Genomic DNA, 20,768 nt, shown 5'->3' on the forward strand with positions numbered 1-20,768 from the left:
TGATGGAGCTCCAGTCTGATGTTGTCCTAAAAACTGCAGAAAATGTCAGAGTTTTGTGCACCAGAGACAACAGTTTTTGCTACAAGGGCTCTTTGCTCTGAATCACAGCCATGGTGATATACGAGCACAAGTGATATTGCTTAAATATATACTGTCTTTTCATAAAGAGACGGTAACCAAGCTTACCAACAGGTAACACCAAAAATATCCTTTTTGGAATTACTGTTATGATGTGAAAAGCAGTAGGTCCCCAGGTATTTTCCACAGTATCTATTCGGACATTGACTCAGAAAAGTTTGGACACCTCTGGCCTCCAGTTTGCTGAGTGACGCCCCTGGTCATTCGGACAGCAAAGGCAGCACCTGCGCATGCGTACTAAAATGACTAGGGGGAGGCAACGGCTAATGCAAAAAGCAAATATTTTATTTCACTAATCAAACAAACAAGACCAGTTTTATTCTGACGTGCTGCTGCTAAATGTTTGTGTTTTAGTGTATTAAATTAAAGCCAGATGTGTCCGCTTCTTGACGTCTACAGCGGTTCGAGCGGAAGCGGAAGTTGTTGGCAGTGAGTGCTCTTGGCTTGGCTGTGATGCTCTGATGATACACATCAGCAGCAGCTTTTTCCAGAAGTTTCCTCGCAGCGGGTTTACAGCACGGCGGCCACAGACGGACACTATCGTGAAAACACCTTGTTTTGTGTCGTTCAGTTGAAGTTAAGTGACATTTGTCACCTTGTCTCCGTGAAGAGTAGAAAGTTGTCCACACACTGCGACAACTGAGGGAAGCTAACCTTGACAGTTAGCTAGCCAGCTATCCTCCGCAGCAGTGACAGCTGCGGCGGCGACCGTGCCCGTTAACCCGGCGGCCCACCAACCACCGTACACGCTGGGTGTGTTGTTTACACTATCAAGAAACTGAATTACTTGCGCTTACAATGTTTTTATGAAGTGGGAGAAGAAGTGATCGGTTATTGTCATGGGTAAAGATTACTATAACGTGCTCGGAATAGCCAAAGGTGCCACCGAAGATGAGATAAAGAAGGCGTACAGAAAACAGGCCCTGCGCTACCATCCCGACAAGAACAAGTCTCCCGGAGCTGAAGACAAATTCAAGGAGATTGCTGAAGCGTATGATGTCCTCAGTGATGCCAAGAAAAGGGACATATATGATCGCTTTGGAGAAGAAGGTAACTCCCCACAAGACGCATGTGGTTTTGTAGCAGCAACTACTTTATCATAAAATTGGTGACGCTATAATCTTTAGCAAACCATGCATTTGCACTTTCTGAGTCTGTCAGATGTAAGTGGTGCATTGATGCATCCTCCTAATCGCTCATTGCTGTTTCTGGCATATTTCTACATCGGTAACTAGACAATGAAGTGGTGTGTGCGTGTACAATAGCTGGAGAACCTGCTGGAAACAACGAGTTTTTGCCTGTCCTGTCCTCCTGCCTTTCACTGGAATGATAATTCTGGTTTAACCATCTCAAAAGTGTAGTAAGTTTGTGCTTTAGGCAGAGACAGAGATCTGACCTTTAGATGGTAAACTAAAACACACTGACTAAAGGTATACAAGATTTTTTTTTATTTTATTCCCAGCGGCATGATCATTACTCGTCAGACAATTGAAGACTATTTTCTGTAGTCTATTGACTGTTGTTACAATACAACATAGTTGTAATTTTAAACATTTTGCGATGTGCTAATTATTGTGCTAACATCATTATCAATATATTGGGATTCACAGTAAACTATAACTGATGTTCCAAGGTAAAACATTATCAGCATCTGTTGTATTTAACACACCAAAGTGTCTCACTTCAGTCATTTTTAATGCAGAAAATTGTATCCAGTGGACTGAAAAAGAAATATTTTTTACTATTCCAGTAGGCTACTAAAAGTTTAATTTGTATTTGCAATATTGATAATTTATATAATAGAAGAAAATCGATTATTGGCATCTGTGCATCAATGTGATGTTGCCAAACAGAATATCGCAATACTATACTGGATTGATTATTTTTCCCCTAATAGGTGAGCATAGTAATATTACATTTGTTGAGTTCTAACTTGAAACCAACAATATTTTGGTATTTTTACTCAAATGAAGACAAACTGAATATAAAAATTACAATCAGTTGAATTAATGTCAATTATATAACCTAACTGTTGTGACACAATTCACTTTTCTCCACTGTCAGCTCATTTTTGCAATGTTACGTACAGAGTACGCTTTGATTGGTATATTTGCAAAGGCTTCAGTAGTGATGATAATTCTCTTTTTGCAGACACTTTTCTGACCAATACTGTGTTTTTGACGGTCAATATGTATGATTTAGGGGCATCTATCAGCAGAACTGGCTTAATCCACAGCTGTGTTTTTATTAGTATATAATAGGGTTGCAGCGATGCACAGGTTTCGATAAATATCATAGTACGCAAACGTTGAACAAACAGTCCTCTTTTGCTCATCTACAGTTTTTTGGGGAAAAATGCAATCGCACAGAGAATCTCTTATGTATTTAAATTATTTTCAAAAGAGTGGGGCCTATTTACACATACTTACATTTTTAAAAATAGTTTAAAGTTTCAATTATAGTTATAAAGCACTTGCAGCAACCTTCGGTTTTCATTATTTTAAGGGTCATTGTTACAGATAATAATAATAATAATTGTGTAATTCTGTATACCATCATTGCTGTTATTTTCTGAGATGTTATCATTCTGTAAAAATCTCTCACTGTTGCAATGCTTGTTTATAATCACATGAGTATAATAATTGCTGTGTTGTAGTGATCTTAGAATGAGCTGTATCTACATAATGAGCGGGTCCTCATCGTGGAGTCTGCCATGTTGTTTTTACTGTAGCTCAGAACAGACAAATCAAATTCTGAATCTTAATACAGTTATTTCGTGCTCTTGCATTTTAATGCCAGCCACCGTAGACCTCATTGCTAGACATCTCTAAATCTGACACACTGGACATTCAGCAATTTAAAACCAATTTCCACTTCTTCTTCCTCTTTAGGACTGAAGGGTTCAGCAGGTGGTGGTGGAGGTGGAGGAGGAGGACACAGCGGTCAAACGTACAACTACACCTTCCATGGAGACCCTCACGCAATGTTCGCCGAGTTCTTCGGTGGCCGCAGCCCTTTTGATCATTTCTTCTCCCAAAACGGGGAGGATGACATGGACATCAATGATCCCTTTGCGCCATTTGGCATGGGAAGACTGGGTGGAATGGGTGGGTTTCACAGGTCCTTTAAATCCCACCTGGGAGTCCCTCACAGACCGCATGAGAAAAAGAAGGACCCGCCGGTGATGCACGAGCTGAAGGTGAGCCTCGAGGAGGTCTTCACAGGCTGCACCAAAAAGATGAAGATTTCCCGCAAGAGACTGAACCCGGACGGCTGCACCATGCGTAACGAAGACAAGATTTTAACAGTCGACATCAAGCGTGGCTGGAAAGAAGGGACGAAAATCACCTTTCCTAAGGAGGGGGATGAAACTCCGAGCAACATTCCTGCGGACATGGTGTTTATAGTTAAAGATAAACCCCACCCGGTGTTCAAAAGAGAGGGCTCAGATATAATCTACCCTGCAAAAATATCCCTGAGAGAAGTAAGTTAAGACTGATTTTATTTTTCTAGGGATGTCCTGATCAAGTTTTTTTTTTTGCCCCCTATCCGAGTCAGTTAATAATGAGTATCTGCTGATACCAAATCCCATTCTGATTGTATTAACCTGAATAATACAGCTGCACAATGCAAACTTCAAGTACTTTTAAGTTGTTCAAATCAGTCCATTGTATATGATAAAAAGTTTAATAGCTCGCAATGGAAGAAAAAATATCTGCATTCAAACAGTCCTTAAGTTTTTTATTTTATTTTTACAAAAATAACAAATTAAAGAGATTCTTTACATGACTCTTATTCACAAATCCACTTAGTGCAGCTTTTACACAGTTGTCTTATTGCTTAATTTTAACATTCCCAGTCACAACTAATACAATTTTGTCACAATGCCTTTTTATTAAAGCATTATAGTAAAACTAATTCACTGAAAATGAACAAAAATTTCAGTTCCACCTAAAGTGGTGTAGTTACTTAAGTTAAACAAGAAAAAATTCAATTTCTACTCATTGGAGTAACAGCATTACAATTAAACCAGAATTTCCACTGAAAATCGTTTTCTCTGTTTACGACAACTGTGTGACTGCAGATGTAAACAAAGGACTGGGCGGGGTTCATGCTCAAAATAACTGATCCAGTTCATTAAAAAACTGCATTAATCAGGCCTGAAACTGATTCCTCCAATCCGTACGGGATACCCCTATATTTTTCATTTTAATAAGCAAGAAATGATTGCTTGTTCCAATAATACTTTGATTAAAATGCTAATTATCATTCTTTCTCCAATTTTGTCTCTCCAGGCGCTGTGTGGATGCACAGTCAACGCCCCGACATTAGACGGCCGGACCATCACTGTGACCTCGAGAGACATTGTCAAGCCTGGAATGAAAAAGCGCATTGCAGGAGAGGGGCTCCCTCTATCCAAGTGCCCTGAGAAGAGGGGCGACATGATCCTGGACTTTACAGTGAAGTTCCCTGACAAACTGAGCCAAAGCACACGAGATGCACTCAAGCAGATCCTGCCACCATGACTTGAAATGTGTTCCCTGAAAAATCTAACAAGTTAACATTTCCAGCCACACACTCTCCTGTGCGTTTAAGCCTGGACGAATGAGGCTCAGGGCAGATCACCAAATCCATATTCTTACCCAGCATCTAGTCAGTTTAATGAAGGGAGACAGAGCAGCTGACTTTATGTTTTATGTGCACATTAAGCTGAGTAACAGTGTTAAGTAACAGGCTTCAAGAAGGAAAAGCAAATAGGTGGAAGTATATCGTTTGTATACGCTGTAGATAATGAAAGGTGTCAGGTGATAGGTTTTGGTTTGGCTACAAAAAAGAGAGCTAGAGTGTTTATCAGTTGACACTTAAAAGTGTTACGATTAGTGTTTATTGTCTCCCCCAGCAGAAATTTGTCGTGGACATAAGAGAGAGCACAGGCGACACGGCCACATACATATACGGTCAATCTACAATGAACACACAGTGTTTTATTTATTTCTCATTCTACGGTGCGGTTTTACCTACATTTCTCAACAGGACATGATTTTTGGTTTAGGCTTAAATACAGTGTGAATCATGAGAGGTGAAAACATCGGATGTGATCCTCGTTATTAGCACCAGTACTGACTGTATGAAGCAGACGGCCAGATGTTACAGATCAATGTTATAAAATACACTTTTTGTGTCTATGTCAATATGTCAGTTGTCAACAGTAATAGTCACAGCAGGCCGCCAGTTTTTTGGGCCGCACTCCAATAACGGACTAGGAGAATATAATTAAAACATGCACATGCCTTAAAAAAAATTATGATGTAGGGATATCTCCAGTTATGATTTAGCAGAGATATGAAGTTACAGTTATGTAACCTCCAGATTTTTAATTTAGGAAAGAGAGAGCACTGATCAGTACTTTGCATTGTCAGATTTCTAAGTTTAGATATCAAATTTATATTGGGAGAGAATAAAAAGTATTGGTGTTTAACGCACCACACCTTGCAAAATGTTTACCTTTCCAATACCTTATTTGTCTGGGAGTGCACCGCTTATTGTATGTAAAATATCTTTTGGAAGACTTTTGTGCCAAATAATTGTCCCTATGTAATTATAAAATGTGTGTGTGTCTATAAGTACGTTGAGAGCATGTGTGTATCCTGTCACGTGTGAACAAACTCCCAAAAAGTATTTACTGCAATTGTACCATTTGAAGATGCTAAACATACAGTATGTGTGATATTTCAGTTCTTTATCACTCTTTAAGGCTCTTAAAGTCTTAAAGCCAGTGAGTCTTTTCTGTTTTTTTTTTTTTTATACCAAACTTGGTATTAGTTTGGTCCCGGCTAAATATTGCATATAATGTTAAAAGAAGTTTTAACTTCCCGACATAAGGCCTGCAGAATATATTTTTGTTTTGTGTTCAAGTTTGTACGTGAAAGTTCTCACTTCAAGATGTACAGCATCTGGAATAATGTGTCACATTCAGCTCTGTGCACCTTTGACTGATGTTTGTGAATCAGTTGGTTCATTTTCACATTTGAGTTATTTTTGGTGTTTACTGCTCCTGCTGGAGTTTTAAGTTCCTAACATGTGGTTTAACATGAATGTAGAGATGTGTAATCTCTGTAATGTGTAACTTTTTTTGTTTTAAAATAGGACATTTGTTTTTATGGCATTTTCCTTTTTAAAGGGGAAAAAAGTGTAAGCATTATTTTGTTTTACCTCCTGTTAATGTTTTGAAATTCCTCAGGTTGCAATTTAAGATTTTTTTGATTATTAACCAGGGTTAGGGATAGGGGTTAACTCTTACCGACTTGATAATAGGATGGACATTTTTAACAGATCCTTACTATGCTGTGATGATTTGCATTTACACACGAAAGAGACTGGCAAATATCTAATCAGTTATGGCCTACGTGTTTTAGTTATTGAGGACATTTTATCAATTAAAGCATTGCAAGCAAATTTCATGGTTGCCTTTAATGTTTTGTGAAAATATTTGACAAGATTTAAGAAAAGTTTTTAGTTTTTCAGAATATTTCTGCAGTATTTTTACAAAATTAAAGTTGCAACAAGAGGTGAGATTTAAGGTGAATCAAAGTCTAACTGTGTTTTATGTGGCGTTTTCAAATTCAAAGGACTGTTTTTGCACAACTTCCACCCACTTGCTGTGGTCTAAGATTAACATTTATTGATTTATTGATTTATAATTTTTTAAAAAAATCCCAACATTCTTGTGTTGTAGGATAAAAAACAACACTTTTATGCTAAAAAACAAGCACTTATGATATTTCCAAATTACAGCAACAACAAAATGGAGTTTTTAACTTTTCAATGTATGCATACAAATTGATTCTGCCATGTTAATACACTGCCCATCAGGGGTGACAATGTGTAAGTATTTTGATTAGTTTTATTTTGAAGGTTTTAACCAGAAGCATGCTCTGCTATTGCATCTGCCACTGGTGCCACTGCAATTATCACTCGCTGTGACCACCAGAGGGCAGGAGAACTCGTGAGAGAAATACAGCAGGTTATAGTTACAACATGGGTGGATCATGAAACAATGGCCCCTGGGCAAAGACTGGGCCCCCTGGAAAGCCCTTCAGCCTTGCAGCAAATTTTCCCAATGGTCACTCACAATATTGTTGCGAAAAAATCCCTCTGTGACCCAGAAAGTGTTTTCCCCATAGACCACTATTTTAAAAGAGACTTCTATACAACCGTTGACAGCACACCTCCAATTGCAAACAATGTCAATTATGAATATTTTTATTTTGAATTTTTGAGTCATGGTACAGGAACTCACAGGCAGGCCCAGCAGGAGGAACGCCGCTGCACATAGTCAGTGGGCCGCATACCAAGGAAGTACACCCAGAAGCTCGGAAAACTTTTTCAGCATATGACCAGCAACTCCTTAAGAATGAGTGGGTGCCGTTTTGGGTCAGCTGTTTAGGTATTATTAAAGTCTAAGGCAAAGACATGCAGAGGGGTCCACACCACTGCTACATAACAGCAAGACAGACAGACTTTTCAGTTCTATAGCTTTGAATGTCTTTGTAGTTTATTGTGTCCCTTTGTAGTTGCTCTCTGTCTGTTTGTAGTTGTTTTGTGTCTTGTTGTGGTAACTTTGAGTGTATTCCTGGCTGGTACATGTCTCTTTGATTGACATTTTGCAGGTGAAGACCGGGGGGCGGGGGCCTGGGCTCGGTGCCCGGTAGACCCCTTCCGTAAGCCATCCAGGGTCACAAAGGTCACAAACCTCCCAGCATTTTTTTTCTGTAATAAAGAAAGTATCTTTTTGCAGTACAAGTGATACAATGCAACCAGCTAGTCTGTATCTACAATGTTAGCAGTTTATGTAACAAACTATGTCCACAATTAAGTGAGAAACAACAGCGTACGAAGACTTCCGGTTACATCCTTCAAAATAAAACTTTTACAATAGACAGTGGTGTAGTTATGCACCGAGACTACCAGAGGGCAGTGTGCACTCACAACTGTCAAAGCAAATGTGGCAAACATTAACTTTATCAAGCGCTTAGGTAGACATAGTTGCATGCAAGACTTTTTTATGCCTCTAATTAAGTAATAATAGTTTTTACTTTGACACAACACCCGAGCTAGTTTAATGTCATACCGTAAAACAACACACTCATGTCTCATATTTACCCTTTCTTCAATCTTTTGCTGAAGCACGAAGTACAGATGTAATCTAAAATTTTAAAGCATCCAGGAAAAGCTGCTCCAATTCAAAGTCAGAGTTATTTGTTATAACTTTTTTCCCCTAAAGGCTTACGCGTCTTTATAAAAAATCACTTCACTTGGATTGGGGAAATTACGTGGGGACCTGAAGGCGTCGTTGTTCCAGCCCTGCTGCTGCTGGCAGAGAGCTAAATCTACAGCAGCATACCGACACACAGATCCGGTATTTACTTCTCAATCTGTCCAGTTTGACTCAATCTGTCAGGAGCTGAGCAGCAACACACACTGGACCTTCTCTGGGAGCGTAACCTTATTTTCTGACAACTCCCAGCAGCACCGTTAGCGGGCTGAGCTATCAGGAAGAGCTAACGACAGTTGGCTAAAACTCCTGCTCCGGTGAGAATGACTTGGCCTGCCATGTTTACTCCTTTCTGCTCACATTTAGCGACCATTGTCAAGCTAACTAGCTAACCGCAGCTGTTTGAGCCACTTCAGAAATAGTCACGCTTAAAATTTTTGGCATTAACAGTCACTAATTTAATCTTCCGTTTGTAGAAGCTAGCTGCGTGCTAAGTTGCTAGCTACCTGTCAGTGTGCGTGTTGCTAGAAATGGAAGCTATGTGGGAAATGTGCCTGACAGTTAGCAGCTAACATTAGCTTTGTCTGATGTCCACTCTGTCCAAGCTGAGGTATAACGTAAAAGAAAAGATATGTTGGGTTTTCCATTTGAAATATAACACTGTGCAAAAGTCGTAGGCCATCTTAAACTTGGTTATTTTACCAAAGTTAGAATGATTATACATATTTATTTCTCAGTAGTGTCTTTATTAAAATGCAGCCATGACATACAGGAAACAACAATGATATACAGTTTTAAAAACGCAAATATTGTAGAGTAAAACAATGTCAACAGGCTAGAGTTGCAAGTATTTAGTGTGACCTCCTTTTCAACTTAGTAAGGTCTTTTGGGAAGATAATATATGAAATTTGAAATACTCATCTTCTGGTGTATTATCACCAGGTTGCATTCAACACATGTCCAAAGCTCAATAGTGATAGTTGAGCTACAAATGCTAGCTATAGCTATAAATGCTCAAAGTACTGACAAAAATGAATGCACCATGCCATTCCATCTGGAAAATATCTGATTGGAAGTGGGTTTAATTTTCTGCATGATAATGATCCTAAGCATACTGCTAATGCTGTGAAATCATATTTGGAGAAAAATAAAAACAGCTGTTAAAGTATTGACAGTGATGGAGTGGCCTCCACAGAGTCCAGATCTGAATATCATCAAAGCAATTTGGGATGACCTGAACAGATAGAGAAACAAAAAACAGCCCACATCTAAAGATGAGCTCTGGGAAGTACTGAAGCAAGTTTGGTATAATATACCAGAAGATTATTTAAGAAAAATTAAAGATAATCTGCTCAAGAGGTGCTACATGTAACCCTGAACATGTAGGTCATACCAAGTATTGACTTCAGTCTGACTTTTTTGGTATTTTAATATACTGAACACATTTCCTGTATTATTTGTTTGTATCTTAACAAAGAGACTGAGGAATATATATATAGACAAATATCCTCATTACACCTTTGCTAGAACAGCAAATCTAAGTTGGCTTAAGACGTTTGTACAGAGATGTATGTCTTAAATGTTACCAGCAGTACTCACAGTTTAGAGGAAATGTACTGAAAAAGCATGTTTAAACAGCTGTTAAAAGCAAGATGTCACTGTTTTTGATAAATATGTCAATATTAAGGTGTTTCTGTTTCTGTTTCACAGCTGAATCTCCCGCTGCAGGCTGCTGGACACGACAGATCCAGCTATGTGAGCTGCTCTGATGTGTAGACCTATAAATTCATTCATCGCCTGGTTGACGCAGCTTTCAAGCTGGTCTGGAGGACCACACTATTTCTGTGACGTAAACCTCCAGCAGCCCTGCAGCTGATTTGGCTGAACAGGTGTATGTTGGTCTGGATTGTAGCATAACTCCCCAGAGCAGCCTCCTCCCCTCCCCTTCCTCTGCTCCCCCTGTAGCACTACTATGCCTCTGGGTTTGGGAAGAAGGAAGAAGGCGTCCCCGTTGGTGGAGAATGAGGAAGCGGAGCCCATCCGCGCAGGTCTCAATGTGCCTGGGATGGATGGCCTAGATGGAGGTGTTGTCGGGCTGGGAGAAGGCGCCACCTCCGAGGGTCTGCCTCCTCCACCCAGCAGCATGCGGCCTCGCCTCATCTTCCACACTCAGCTCGCTCACGGCAGCCCCACAGGCCGCATCGAGGGCTTCAGTAATGTGCGGGAGCTCTATGCTAAGATTGGTGAGGCCTTTGGGATACCTCCATCTGAGGTGAGTCACTCTGCTGATTGGGATGGTTGTGAGGATAATTAGGTACGCCTCAGAGAGCATTTTATTTAATCTTGCTTGTTTGTCATGTCCCTCCGCAGGTTATGTTTTGCACACTGAACACCCATAAGGTGGACATGGACAAACTGTTGGGAGGTCAGATTGGGCTTGAGGACTTTATTTTTGCCCACATTAAAGGACAGCGAAAAGAAATCGAGGTCTACAAAGGAGAGGATGCATTAGGGTTGACGATCACTGATAATGGAGCTGGCTACGCTTTCATCAAGGTGAGAAATGTTAAAATAGCCCAGGAAATTGATTTCCTTTTGACTCAAGGATCCCCAGGGGATGTCACGACCCTGGACTATATTTTAGAATAATTTCTGCAAAGAAAATGAATTGTGAATAAATTACATTTGGCAGAAAGGGACTGATGAGCTGAATAGTGTATTAATTATTTGAGTTTTGCCATTTTCAGAGAATCCGCGAGGGAAGCATCATCCACCAGATCCAGGTCATTAACGTGGGTGACATGATCGAGTCAATCAATGGCCAACGCCTGATCGGGTGTCGACACTATGAGGTGGCCAAGATGCTGAAGGAGCTGCCCAAAGGGAAGGAGTTCACCATCAAGCTGACGGAGCCTCTCAAGGCCTTTGGTAAGTGTGGGAGGAGGATACTGCGCAGTCATCTGGGAGACAGGCTTTTTGTCTGTTCAGCTACTCAATCTCAGATGCAGTGTGACAGCACAATATGTTGCTCTCTCTTAAAAACTGTACTTAACTTATTGATGTTGTCAAACAATCACTGATTGCAAACAACACTGTCACATTTGGCTATGGAAGCGGTATTTAAGTCTAGCTCTTTAGTTGCCATACTTGCTGTTTTTTTTCCCCTTATTTTGGTTCTCAGTGCTGCTTCCAGATTTATAGTTGAGAATCTAAAATGTAATAACATCAAATTAAGAAACACAAGCCGACTTTATGAAATATTTATTCATTCATTTAGTTAGTTAGTTAGACACCATCACAATTCAAAGCATGTGTCATCTTCCAGTTTTACAGATATCAGCAAAAAACAAAAAGTAGGTATGAAAAATAAATGCAGTTACATAATAATATATGACCAATAGTCTTGAAAAAAAAAATGAATTGTGCAGTAAAAAATAAATTTAGCAAATTTTACAAATCTACAGTTTATCTTGAGAAAGAGCTTGTTTTCTCATCTTCCATGCTTTGTCCAGATAATAAGCTAATCTAAATGTTTCATACGTAAATAACCACCTAAATCAGTGTGCATCATCCATATATACTAAATAAATATCTATTTTTATGTTACTAAATAAAAATGTGTGCACTTCCACATAAAAAGGGCAGTAGAAAAACAAAATGAAACTTGCTTTTTAGATTTCTAAATTATATAAAACATAATTCTCAGTTCCATATTTGTATTTTATTGTCCTAAATGTTCTCAGTTTTGGTTTAGTCCATATATCACCTGTCCATTGCTCTTTATACTTAGTAAGCATAAATTCTCTGAACATACAAATGTTCATTTTGTAAATTTTTTCATCATTAAGAAATACCTCATCAAACCCATAGTTACTAAACAATGTGTATACATCTCTTGACTAAGGCCCAGTGCTCTTGCTGCACATATAAAACACAATATAGGATACAAGTAATTTAGGTGTCCTTTGGGTCAAGTTTAAAAAGATCATACAAAAAGTACTGACTCATAGCTGCACTAATAATCAGAGATGTACAGTGGGAGCAAAATCAGATTGAGTTTGTCTACTAAGGAGGAATCAGCGGGTAGGAGGTGTGAATGTATGATGTTCAGCGCTGTTAAAGGTTTAGTGTGTAAGATTTAAGGGGATTTAGTGGCATATGGTGGGGAGGACTGTGCATTGCAAACAGCTGACTCTTCTTCCGGTTAGGATTCCTTCAGTGTTGATTGTTCAGGAAGTTTTTACAGGGAGCCGAGTTATCCCCAAAGGTCTTGAAGTCTCCAAAACAAACTGACCAAATGATTAAAAATGGTGTAAACAGTAAATAAAACAGTTTCACCTTAAAAAATCATTTTCTCCAATGCTTTTTGGCATGTCGGAGATGGGCAGCTCGCCCGCTACCTGCTAATGTCTGCTCACCTTTTTCTTCTGATAACTTGAGATCAAGAGGTTCAGAAGGTCATGTCACAGATCAGTGTTTTTCCGGATGCTGCTCATCGCAGATGGGCTTCTAACTGTAGTGCTCGATGCAAAAACATGAAAACGCAAATGTCCCTTTCTGAAGCCAGCGTTTGGTTTGTACTTTGTGGGCTAGTGTTGAAACATGGCGGGCTGCAACACGGCGATCTCCGTAGACAAGAACCCGCTTCTGATGTGGATATAAATGGCTCATTGTAAGATAATAAAAACACAGTGATTCTTATTTTCAGGTGATTATACACTAAAGAAAACATACTTGGTATTTCCTGCCAATATATCCCCCCTTAATCTTACACACTGGACCCTCAAAGCTGGAGAATAATGGGAGGAAGTATTTTCTTTTGGACTGTACCAGGTCTTTAAGGATCACTGTTTAATCATTGCGTGTAGATATGATCAGCCAGCGGTCTGGAGGGTCCAGGTCGGCATCAGGTGTTCAGCTGGGGACCGGCAGAGGAACGTTGCGTCTGCGATCTAAAGGTCCTGCTACCGTGGAGGAGCTGGTGAGTATTCTTACAATAAACTCGTAACCGCCCAATTGTTTTGAAAACAATCCTGTTGCATTGGTTGAGTCTGTTGTATTTTTTTCACTCCAGCCCTCTGCGTTTGAGGAAAAAGCCATTGAGAAAGTGGACGACCTGCTTGAGAGCTACATGGGCATCAGAGACAGCGAGCTGGGTGAGTGTGTATTTGTTGGCTCTACAGGTGTCAGAATGAGTTAGTGTCACTCGCGTTTTTCACCAAACGTTCTCTGCCCTCTCTCCGTCTCCTCAGCGGCTACCATGGTGGAGCTGGGAAAGGACAAAAAGAACCCTGATGAATTTGCAGAGGCTTTAGATGAAACCCTCGGGGACTTTGCCTTCCCAGACGAATTTGTTTTCGATGTCTGGGGTGCCATCGGCGATGCTAAGGTCGGGCGAGTGTAACCACAGAAACTAACGGAGCAGAACAACCTGTGTGTTCGCGACACCCACAACATTCAGCACTACTAGGAAACACAACACTACCGTCATGAGTTTGTTTTTATTCCAGTGTATACTCCTACTATTTTTGATTTAGAGTGTACCATTCTGGGAGACTCTGCCTCGACGAGGAGGATAATGGCAGTTAATGGGAGAAGAAGGCGACTGCGATGACTTCCCAAGTGCTTTTATTTGTCTTCCGGCTTTTTTCCAAAAACTACAAGCACGCCGATGAGCATTCCCTTTGACCGCATCACATGAACCTGCATGTCATTGTTGTAGTTGCTGGCAGTGGAACAAGTACAGCAGAAATCTCTAATATGGGAGAAATGAACCGCTAACACAAAGTAGATCTTTGATACTTAGCAAAAAAAGAAATGTGATTTTTTTTTTTTCCCACATTGCACTGTGTTGCACTGCGCTGTAAACCAACAACAGACGGGAACAGAGATTGCACTGTACCTCACCTGGTGAGCAGTTATTGCACAGTACAAGGCCTCCCTGAGCTACAGTGTTGTCCTGAACCACTCGCTGTTACTGTCATGGATCAGTTTTACAAGCATGTGCTGGCATATTTTTATCTTTGTAATGGATTCTGCTGGTTTTATGTTTTTGTTTTTGTTTTTTTTTGGTATAAGAAAAAAGTGTAGTTGCAAAAAGGTCATAGCTACATGTAGCTCGCTGACTAAAAGACCAGTGGTATTTGTTTACCATTAACACACTCCACGCTGTAATGACGTTAACTACAGCACATTCCACTTTCATACATTTGACAGTGTTACAGAAAATCAGTGTTATTGACCTTTTATTGAAGGTAGGGATGAGAAGCAGATTGGTTCCAGGTTTGTGGGGTTGTCTTGACTTATTTTTTTATAGCTAGTGTTTTTATATAAAGTGATGTGATGTCTATTTTAAAACAGAGTTTGTGAAATGGATGATGAATTTGATCTTGTGTTGCAACTACTTTATTTTGAAGCATTACAGAAGGCAGTATTAAAGAAGAAAAAGTTGTGTGTAAAAAAAAAAAGAGAGAGAAAAGGAATCTGTTACGGACAAAATGCCTTCATTTCTTCTCATGTCATGCATTTTATACGTTTTTGTTAGAAGTATGCGTTCTGGTGCATGATGCTGAAAAAAGTCAAGTATCCCGTCATTGGAACAGAATGATACCAAACTACTTCCTTCACGTGTCGCAGTGACTTGTCTTGTTCATTGAGAGGAAAAAGAGGCAATGCTGCACCAACTACTCAGCGTAGGTAAACTGCTTAAAAAAAAATTGGTGTTAACCTTTTCAGTATATCCAAATGTATGAAGCTATTTTGTAGTTTTGTTTCATTCTTCAGAGTTAATGAATCTCTAAATGTAATGGAGCTGATGCTAGAACACTGTAACACTGAGAAGAACACATTATTTTGATGGCTTTGTATTACACTGTTGTCAATGTCCAATTATAATGCAATAATAACATCGACATGGCAGTTCTCCTTCTGTTGGCTCTTTCCTAAAACACTGCCGCTTTAAGCTGGGAGCCCTTTTAGACTGGTCGGGTCTGTAAAAATGTTTTCTATATATCAGATTATTTAACACTGTTGAAAGTTTCATTGTAAGATTAAGGGAGATTTAGTGACATCCAGCTGTGAGGATTGCAACCAGCTGAAACTTCTCCCAGTTAGAATTCCTTTAGTGCTCATTGTTCAAGGGGTTTTTACAGGGAGCCAAATTGTTTACCTCTCCAAAACAAACAGACCAGTTAATTTAAGGTCTTTGGAAACAGAGTGCGCGTCTTGGTCAAACAACTTTCGGAGGGCTTTTGACATATGCATAAAAAGCATAAAATTGGAGTCAGTGCGCAAACTTGATTGACAAACTGTGAGGTTATTTTGTGACGTTTGTGGACACAAAAACAGTGAAAGAAAATAGGCCTTTAAAGTGGTAAAAAGATTGAGTAAAGCAGTTTTAGGTTAATTTTTTTTTCTGGCACTAACAGAAGGACTGCTACTTATGAGGCAAAAATGGGAAAGCAAATGTCCCCATCTAGAGCCAGTGTTTTGTTTGTCCATTCTGGGCTACTATAGAAACGTGGTGGCGCATCATAGCCTTTTCCATTGCCGAGGACCCTCTCCATATAAACATATCAACAGCTTATTCTAATGAACTGAAAACATGGCGATTCTTAAATGATTTTATACACTGAAGAATAAAACTTATTATATTTCATTTCATTCTGCCAATATATTCCCGTAAATCCTGCACAATGGACCTTTAAAAAGGAGAGAAAATACTGCAATCCGTTGGAGTGTTTTCCAACATTTACAGACACCTCCCCGAGTTGTGTTTGTGTGTCTTCTCACTCCTGTGTCCTCCTGAAATATATATGACATCTAACCAGAAATCACTTTGAGTGTCGGCAGGCCAGCAGTGGTAACGTAAGAAGATACACCTCAGTAAAGTTGATAGTGCTGGTCAAGCTCAGCGGGGTCACCTCCAGGCCTGTGTCCCAGTTCAACACTAAATACCCTTTGGAGTATGTTTAGATAAGACATGTTGCAGGAAAGTTTATGTAGCTGTTTTGAGTTTTGTTTGTGTGTCTTCCTACAGTATCTCCTGGCTTTGTTGTCCTTTTCACTAAAAAATAGACCAAAAGTTGCCTGAGCACTTACAGCTATGTTTTTTTTCTCCAAAGAAGAAAAATATGCTTTTTTTTGACTCAGCTTGGAGCCCTGTTCCACAGAGCTATGGTGGCAGACAGACGAGGGATGGTTACATGTCCTTTATTTACTACAAGTGAAGTAAACCTGTTCTTCAAGTCCCTGTTGATCTATAACCCTGGTTGCTCATAAACTGTGTCCAGATTACTCTGTGGACTCTGCAGTCAGCGAGGAGCACTTCTTCTTCCTAACTGCCTTTTCTGCAACAAACAACCGCAGCTATAAAAGCAGCTTCCCGCGCTAACAGGAACCTGCCATGGCGCTGCGCCCACGTGCTTCCTCTCAGCCTGGAAAACTTTCCTTTTTCCAGAGTCCGAAGGTGGCTTCAGCCCTTCGACCGCGGGCTGTTTCCTCGCGCTCGGGCTCCATGCTGGAAGACGAGCTGTCTTGTCCCGTCTGCTGTGAGATCTTCAAGGACCCCGTGGTGCTCAAGTGCAGCCACAGCTTCTGCAGAGACTGTCTGCAGCAGTTCTGGAACAAGAAGAAGGCCAGGCGTGAGTGTCCCGTCTGCAGGAGGAAGTGCTCCCTGACGGAGCCCACGGTGAGCCTGGCGCTGAAGAATGTGGCCGACACCTTCCTGAGGGAGCAGGATCGCAGGACGGCTGCGGCTGGAGCAGGTGAAGGGGCCGATGGGACAGGGATGCAAGAAGTGATGGTGGAGGTGGAGTGCGCCACACATGGGGAAGTTCTCAAGCTCTTCTGTCTGGATGACTTTGAAGCCCTCTGCTGTGTGTGTCACACCTCCAAGAAGCACCAGGGACACAGAGTGTGCCCCTTAGAAGAGGGAGCACAGGACCTAAAGGTAATGCGTTCTTGCTTAGCTGCAGTTTGTCCTGCTTAAAAACATGTTTTCAGTCATTAGTGGAAGGCAGGAACACCAGAAATATTTGAATCTGTGTCAAACTGATCATTTCAGCTACTGAATGTGACTGTATGCTGCATGTTGTCTGACATTCTGGCACTTTCTCTACCCTCACCCTTTAGGCTGAGATGAAGAAGGATCTGGTTCCTCTGAAGAAAAACTTGCGGTGCCTGTATGAAGCCAAGCAGGAGTGTGATGACACAACTGTGCACATCAAGGTATCAATAAGCACACATTTCCATGAAACATGAGAGGCCCAGCATGACCGCTGGTGTGACTGTGACTAAAGTTGAGCCATGTGTTGTTAGTGTGTAAACATTTCAGCCATGGCGTCACAAAAAGCCACCTAGTTGGCTTCTTAAATTTTCAGATTGGGCCTGAATGATGTTTTGGACTGAGCAGTCAGAGCTATATTATTTGTATTTGTTTTGTTTGTTTTTTGTTTTTTTTTTCAAAAACAAGAACACAAAGTTACCAATTTTGAGCCTTTTAGAAAAAGGTTTTTGATTCAGGATTGTTAGCTGAAGTCAGGATTAGAGACCATATGATATATCATACTTAACCCACTCGCAGAATAAATGTCTGCATTGATATTCCTGCAAACCATGTATATGTTACATTTGTATGTGGTTATAATGAAGATACCATGTAACTTTACGTTTTTATTTAAATGTTTCAACAACACTGTGGTTAATGTGGTTTTGTTTAAGTACTAAAAACACTTGCTTATGGTTAGGAAAAGATTATGTTTTGTCTTGAAGTACACAATTTTGCACAATCCCGACTGGAAATGCAACCATGATTTAGGAAAACAAACCAAAAAACAAACAAAAAAAAGCTTTTCAAGGGGAAGTTCTGGTTAGAAACGCAGCCATATCTCTTTTTTTAACAAACAACAAAAAAAAAAGAAAGAAAAGAGAAAATAAAAGTAACGCTTTTCATGTGACTAATCTGGACTTCCTTATAATACATCCATGATCTGGCCCAGCAGGAAACACAGTAATGTCTTGGTTAAAAAAAAAAAAAAAAAAACATTTCATGACACTATCTTTGCTCAAGTCACAGGCACGTCTCAGTTAAAAATAAAAGAAAAAGAAAAACATTTTTCTTGTCGCTATTGCAGCAGAAAATGCAATTGGAAAAAAAAGCTTGAAAACAAAGCCAAGAAAAAATGTTTTTTTAAAATCCTACATTTCGTGGCTAAAAGGCTGCTGGAAACGCGCAGATGGTTCACTGAAAGAACAGCTGGTTTTATCGTTTGCTGGTCTCAGACTGTGGTGTGTAGGCGTCTCACCTCTTTATAGGCTATCCACCTTCACTTCCACCTCCTGCTGACAATTTCCACTCATACACTGCGTCATCTTAGAAACGTTGATATGATATGTATGAAATGTATGACTATCACATATCTATGGTTTGTAGAAACATACAACGCCAACATGTTTTTCTGGTGACTGGGCTGGTATGTTTCAGAGGGATACTGTGGGGAAAAAAAACTAGGAAAAGGAGTTTTAAGAGATAACGAAGAGAAAATGAGAGAACTGCAGGCTCATAATAGGATGTTGTGGTTATTCTGTTTTTTTTTATGGTCACAAAAAACACTTAACGTGCAAAATAGCCGTGACCTTTACTTTTCAAGATTACCACCGGTGAGTTAAGGTAAGTAATGATAATTATTCCTGAGAGATGTGGATAAACAGAGGATGACTAGATAAGTAGACTACAACAACAGGCAATTCAGTCACATTATACATTCACGGTATTCCTGCGTTAAGCCTTATCTCCATGTGTGCCAGAACCAGACTCAAGCCACAGAAAAGCAGATCAAGGAGGAGTTTGAGCAGCTGCGCGAGTTTCTTCAGAGGGAGGAGACGGCTCGCTTGGCTGCCCTGCGGCAGGAGGATGAGGAGAAGAAAGAGCTGGTGAAGAAGAAGTCAGAAAGCATCACTAGAGGTATCCTCACCTTCTCACATGCCGTCATTGCCATTGAGAATGAGATTGCTTCCAGCGATGCTCTCTTCCTGAAGGTAAGTGTTAGTACATTTTTTCTCTCTGAATTCATAGGACCACGTAAACAGTTTGTAACACTCTTTTACTCTTTTGATTTCAGAATTATGCCAACACAAAGAAAAGGTAACAGTTTTCTAATTTTCTGCATCTGTTCTGTTTACCAGATTCAGTTTACATTGTACCTGTTTAGTATTGGTGGATTCATGTGTGTTTTTCTTCTCACAGAGCAGAAATTCCACAGAATAATCCAGAAAAAGTGTCGGGTGCTCTTATAAATGTGGCCAAGCATGTCGGTTCCCTCAAGTACCATGTATGGGAGAAGATGGCGGAGCTGGTTCAGTACAGTAAGCACTCACATGACTGTGTGTGTGATGTTTGGCAACATGTACAATTTTGTGAATTGAATTTTGTTGAAGTACAGGTCAAATACATTGATTATTTTTGTAATTTTAGGAGGTTATGTTATGCGACTGTATGCAAAAAACCCTTAAAGAACTTCAAGAAAGGGTTCCTCAGCAGGAAATTGCTCTGGGTAGAACCTTAGCCCTTAAGGGAGAACCCTTTTGGAACCCTTATTTCTAGGAGTGTAGGTAGTAAAATTTGTTGTTCTTTAACAAAGCTGTCTGTCTTTTATATTATGAGTAATTCATTTATTGTTGTTCCTTTTCAGCACCCATCACCCTGGACCCCAACACTGCCTACTCCTGGTTGTCCCTGTCCACAGACCTGACCTGTGTCGCCAACAGCGGATGTCTCCAGAAGCTCCCAGACAATCCTGAACGTTTCGGTCACTTTGTGTTCCTACTGGGCTCCGAGGGCTTCACTTCAGGCCGCCACGCCTGGGAGGTGGAAGTGGGCGACAAGTCAGACTGGATGCTCGGGGTGGTCAAGGAGTCCATCGACAGGAAAGGCCGAATTTCGGGCTGTCCCGAGGGCGGCTTTTGGATGATCTCACACTACGAGGGCGAGTACTCGGCCATGACAAGGCCCAGCACCCCGCTGCATCTAGAGGGAGAGCTGACCCGAGTCCGGGTGCAGCTGGACTATGAATCCGGAGAGGTGACCTTCTCCAACCCTGTCAGCATGACGCCCATCTACACCTTTTCCGACTACTTCACTGAGAAGATGTACCCCTTTCTCTGCCCAGGAGCCAACATCAATGGCAACAACCCCAGCCCGCTTAAGATCTGCCCTGCAAAGGTGGCTGTATGGAACAGTGCCACATGGTGATTGGACAACACCTCACAGAGGATATATTTCAAATTTAAGAAATTACAGAGTGTGTATTAAATCGTCTAAGTGTCGTGTGTGTGTGTAAAATCAGATACAAGCAAA

The 20,768-nt window shown here is 40.5% G+C and overlaps 3 protein-coding genes across 4 annotated transcripts in view; all 3 read left to right on the top strand.

Moving 5' to 3' along the window:
- The first annotated feature begins 588 nt into the window (after positions 1 to 588).
- On the top strand, positions 589 to 6,332 carry dnajb1a (DnaJ heat shock protein family (Hsp40) member B1a). The gene is made up of 3 exons (XM_042504634.1): positions 589 to 1,188; positions 3,030 to 3,622; positions 4,434 to 6,332. The coding sequence occupies exons 1-3, from the start codon at positions 978 to 980 to the stop codon at positions 4,662 to 4,664; spliced, it is 1,035 nt and encodes a 344-aa protein (XP_042360568.1). The 5' UTR covers positions 589 to 977; the 3' UTR covers positions 4,665 to 6,332.
- A 2,149-nt stretch (positions 6,333 to 8,481) lies between these two features.
- Positions 8,482 to 20,768, top strand: part of gipc1 (GIPC PDZ domain containing family, member 1) — a 28,426-nt gene continuing 16,139 nt past the window's right edge. Inside the window, exons 1-8 of one of the 2 annotated variants that reach the window (XR_006106702.1) lie at positions 8,482 to 8,730; positions 10,124 to 10,685; positions 10,784 to 10,969; positions 11,161 to 11,341; positions 13,282 to 13,394; positions 13,488 to 13,569; positions 13,666 to 15,295; positions 19,890 to 19,894. Coding sequence is in view for 1 of the 2 variants with exons in the window: in XM_042504638.1 (XP_042360572.1) it covers positions 10,386 to 10,685; positions 10,784 to 10,969; positions 11,161 to 11,341; positions 13,282 to 13,394; positions 13,488 to 13,569; positions 13,666 to 13,817 (1,014 nt within the window). In the remaining variant the exon portion in view is untranslated. Of the gene's footprint in view, positions 8,731 to 10,123; positions 10,686 to 10,783; positions 10,970 to 11,160; positions 11,342 to 13,281; positions 13,395 to 13,487; positions 13,570 to 13,665; positions 15,321 to 19,889; positions 19,895 to 20,768 lie in introns of those variants that run through there. The other variant, XM_042504638.1, reaches the window with a different exon arrangement.
- Positions 16,621 to 20,692, top strand: trim35-12 (tripartite motif containing 35-12). The gene is made up of 6 exons (XM_042504625.1): positions 16,621 to 17,363; positions 17,546 to 17,641; positions 19,220 to 19,450; positions 19,534 to 19,556; positions 19,659 to 19,777; positions 20,104 to 20,692. The coding sequence occupies exons 1-6, from the start codon at positions 16,818 to 16,820 to the stop codon at positions 20,661 to 20,663; spliced, it is 1,575 nt and encodes a 524-aa protein (XP_042360559.1). The 5' UTR covers positions 16,621 to 16,817; the 3' UTR covers positions 20,664 to 20,692.

The sequence above is a fragment of the Plectropomus leopardus genome, chromosome 17 (assembly GCF_008729295.1).
Source record: "Plectropomus leopardus isolate mb chromosome 17, YSFRI_Pleo_2.0, whole genome shotgun sequence".
Lineage (NCBI taxonomy): Eukaryota > Metazoa > Chordata > Actinopteri > Perciformes > Serranidae > Plectropomus > Plectropomus leopardus.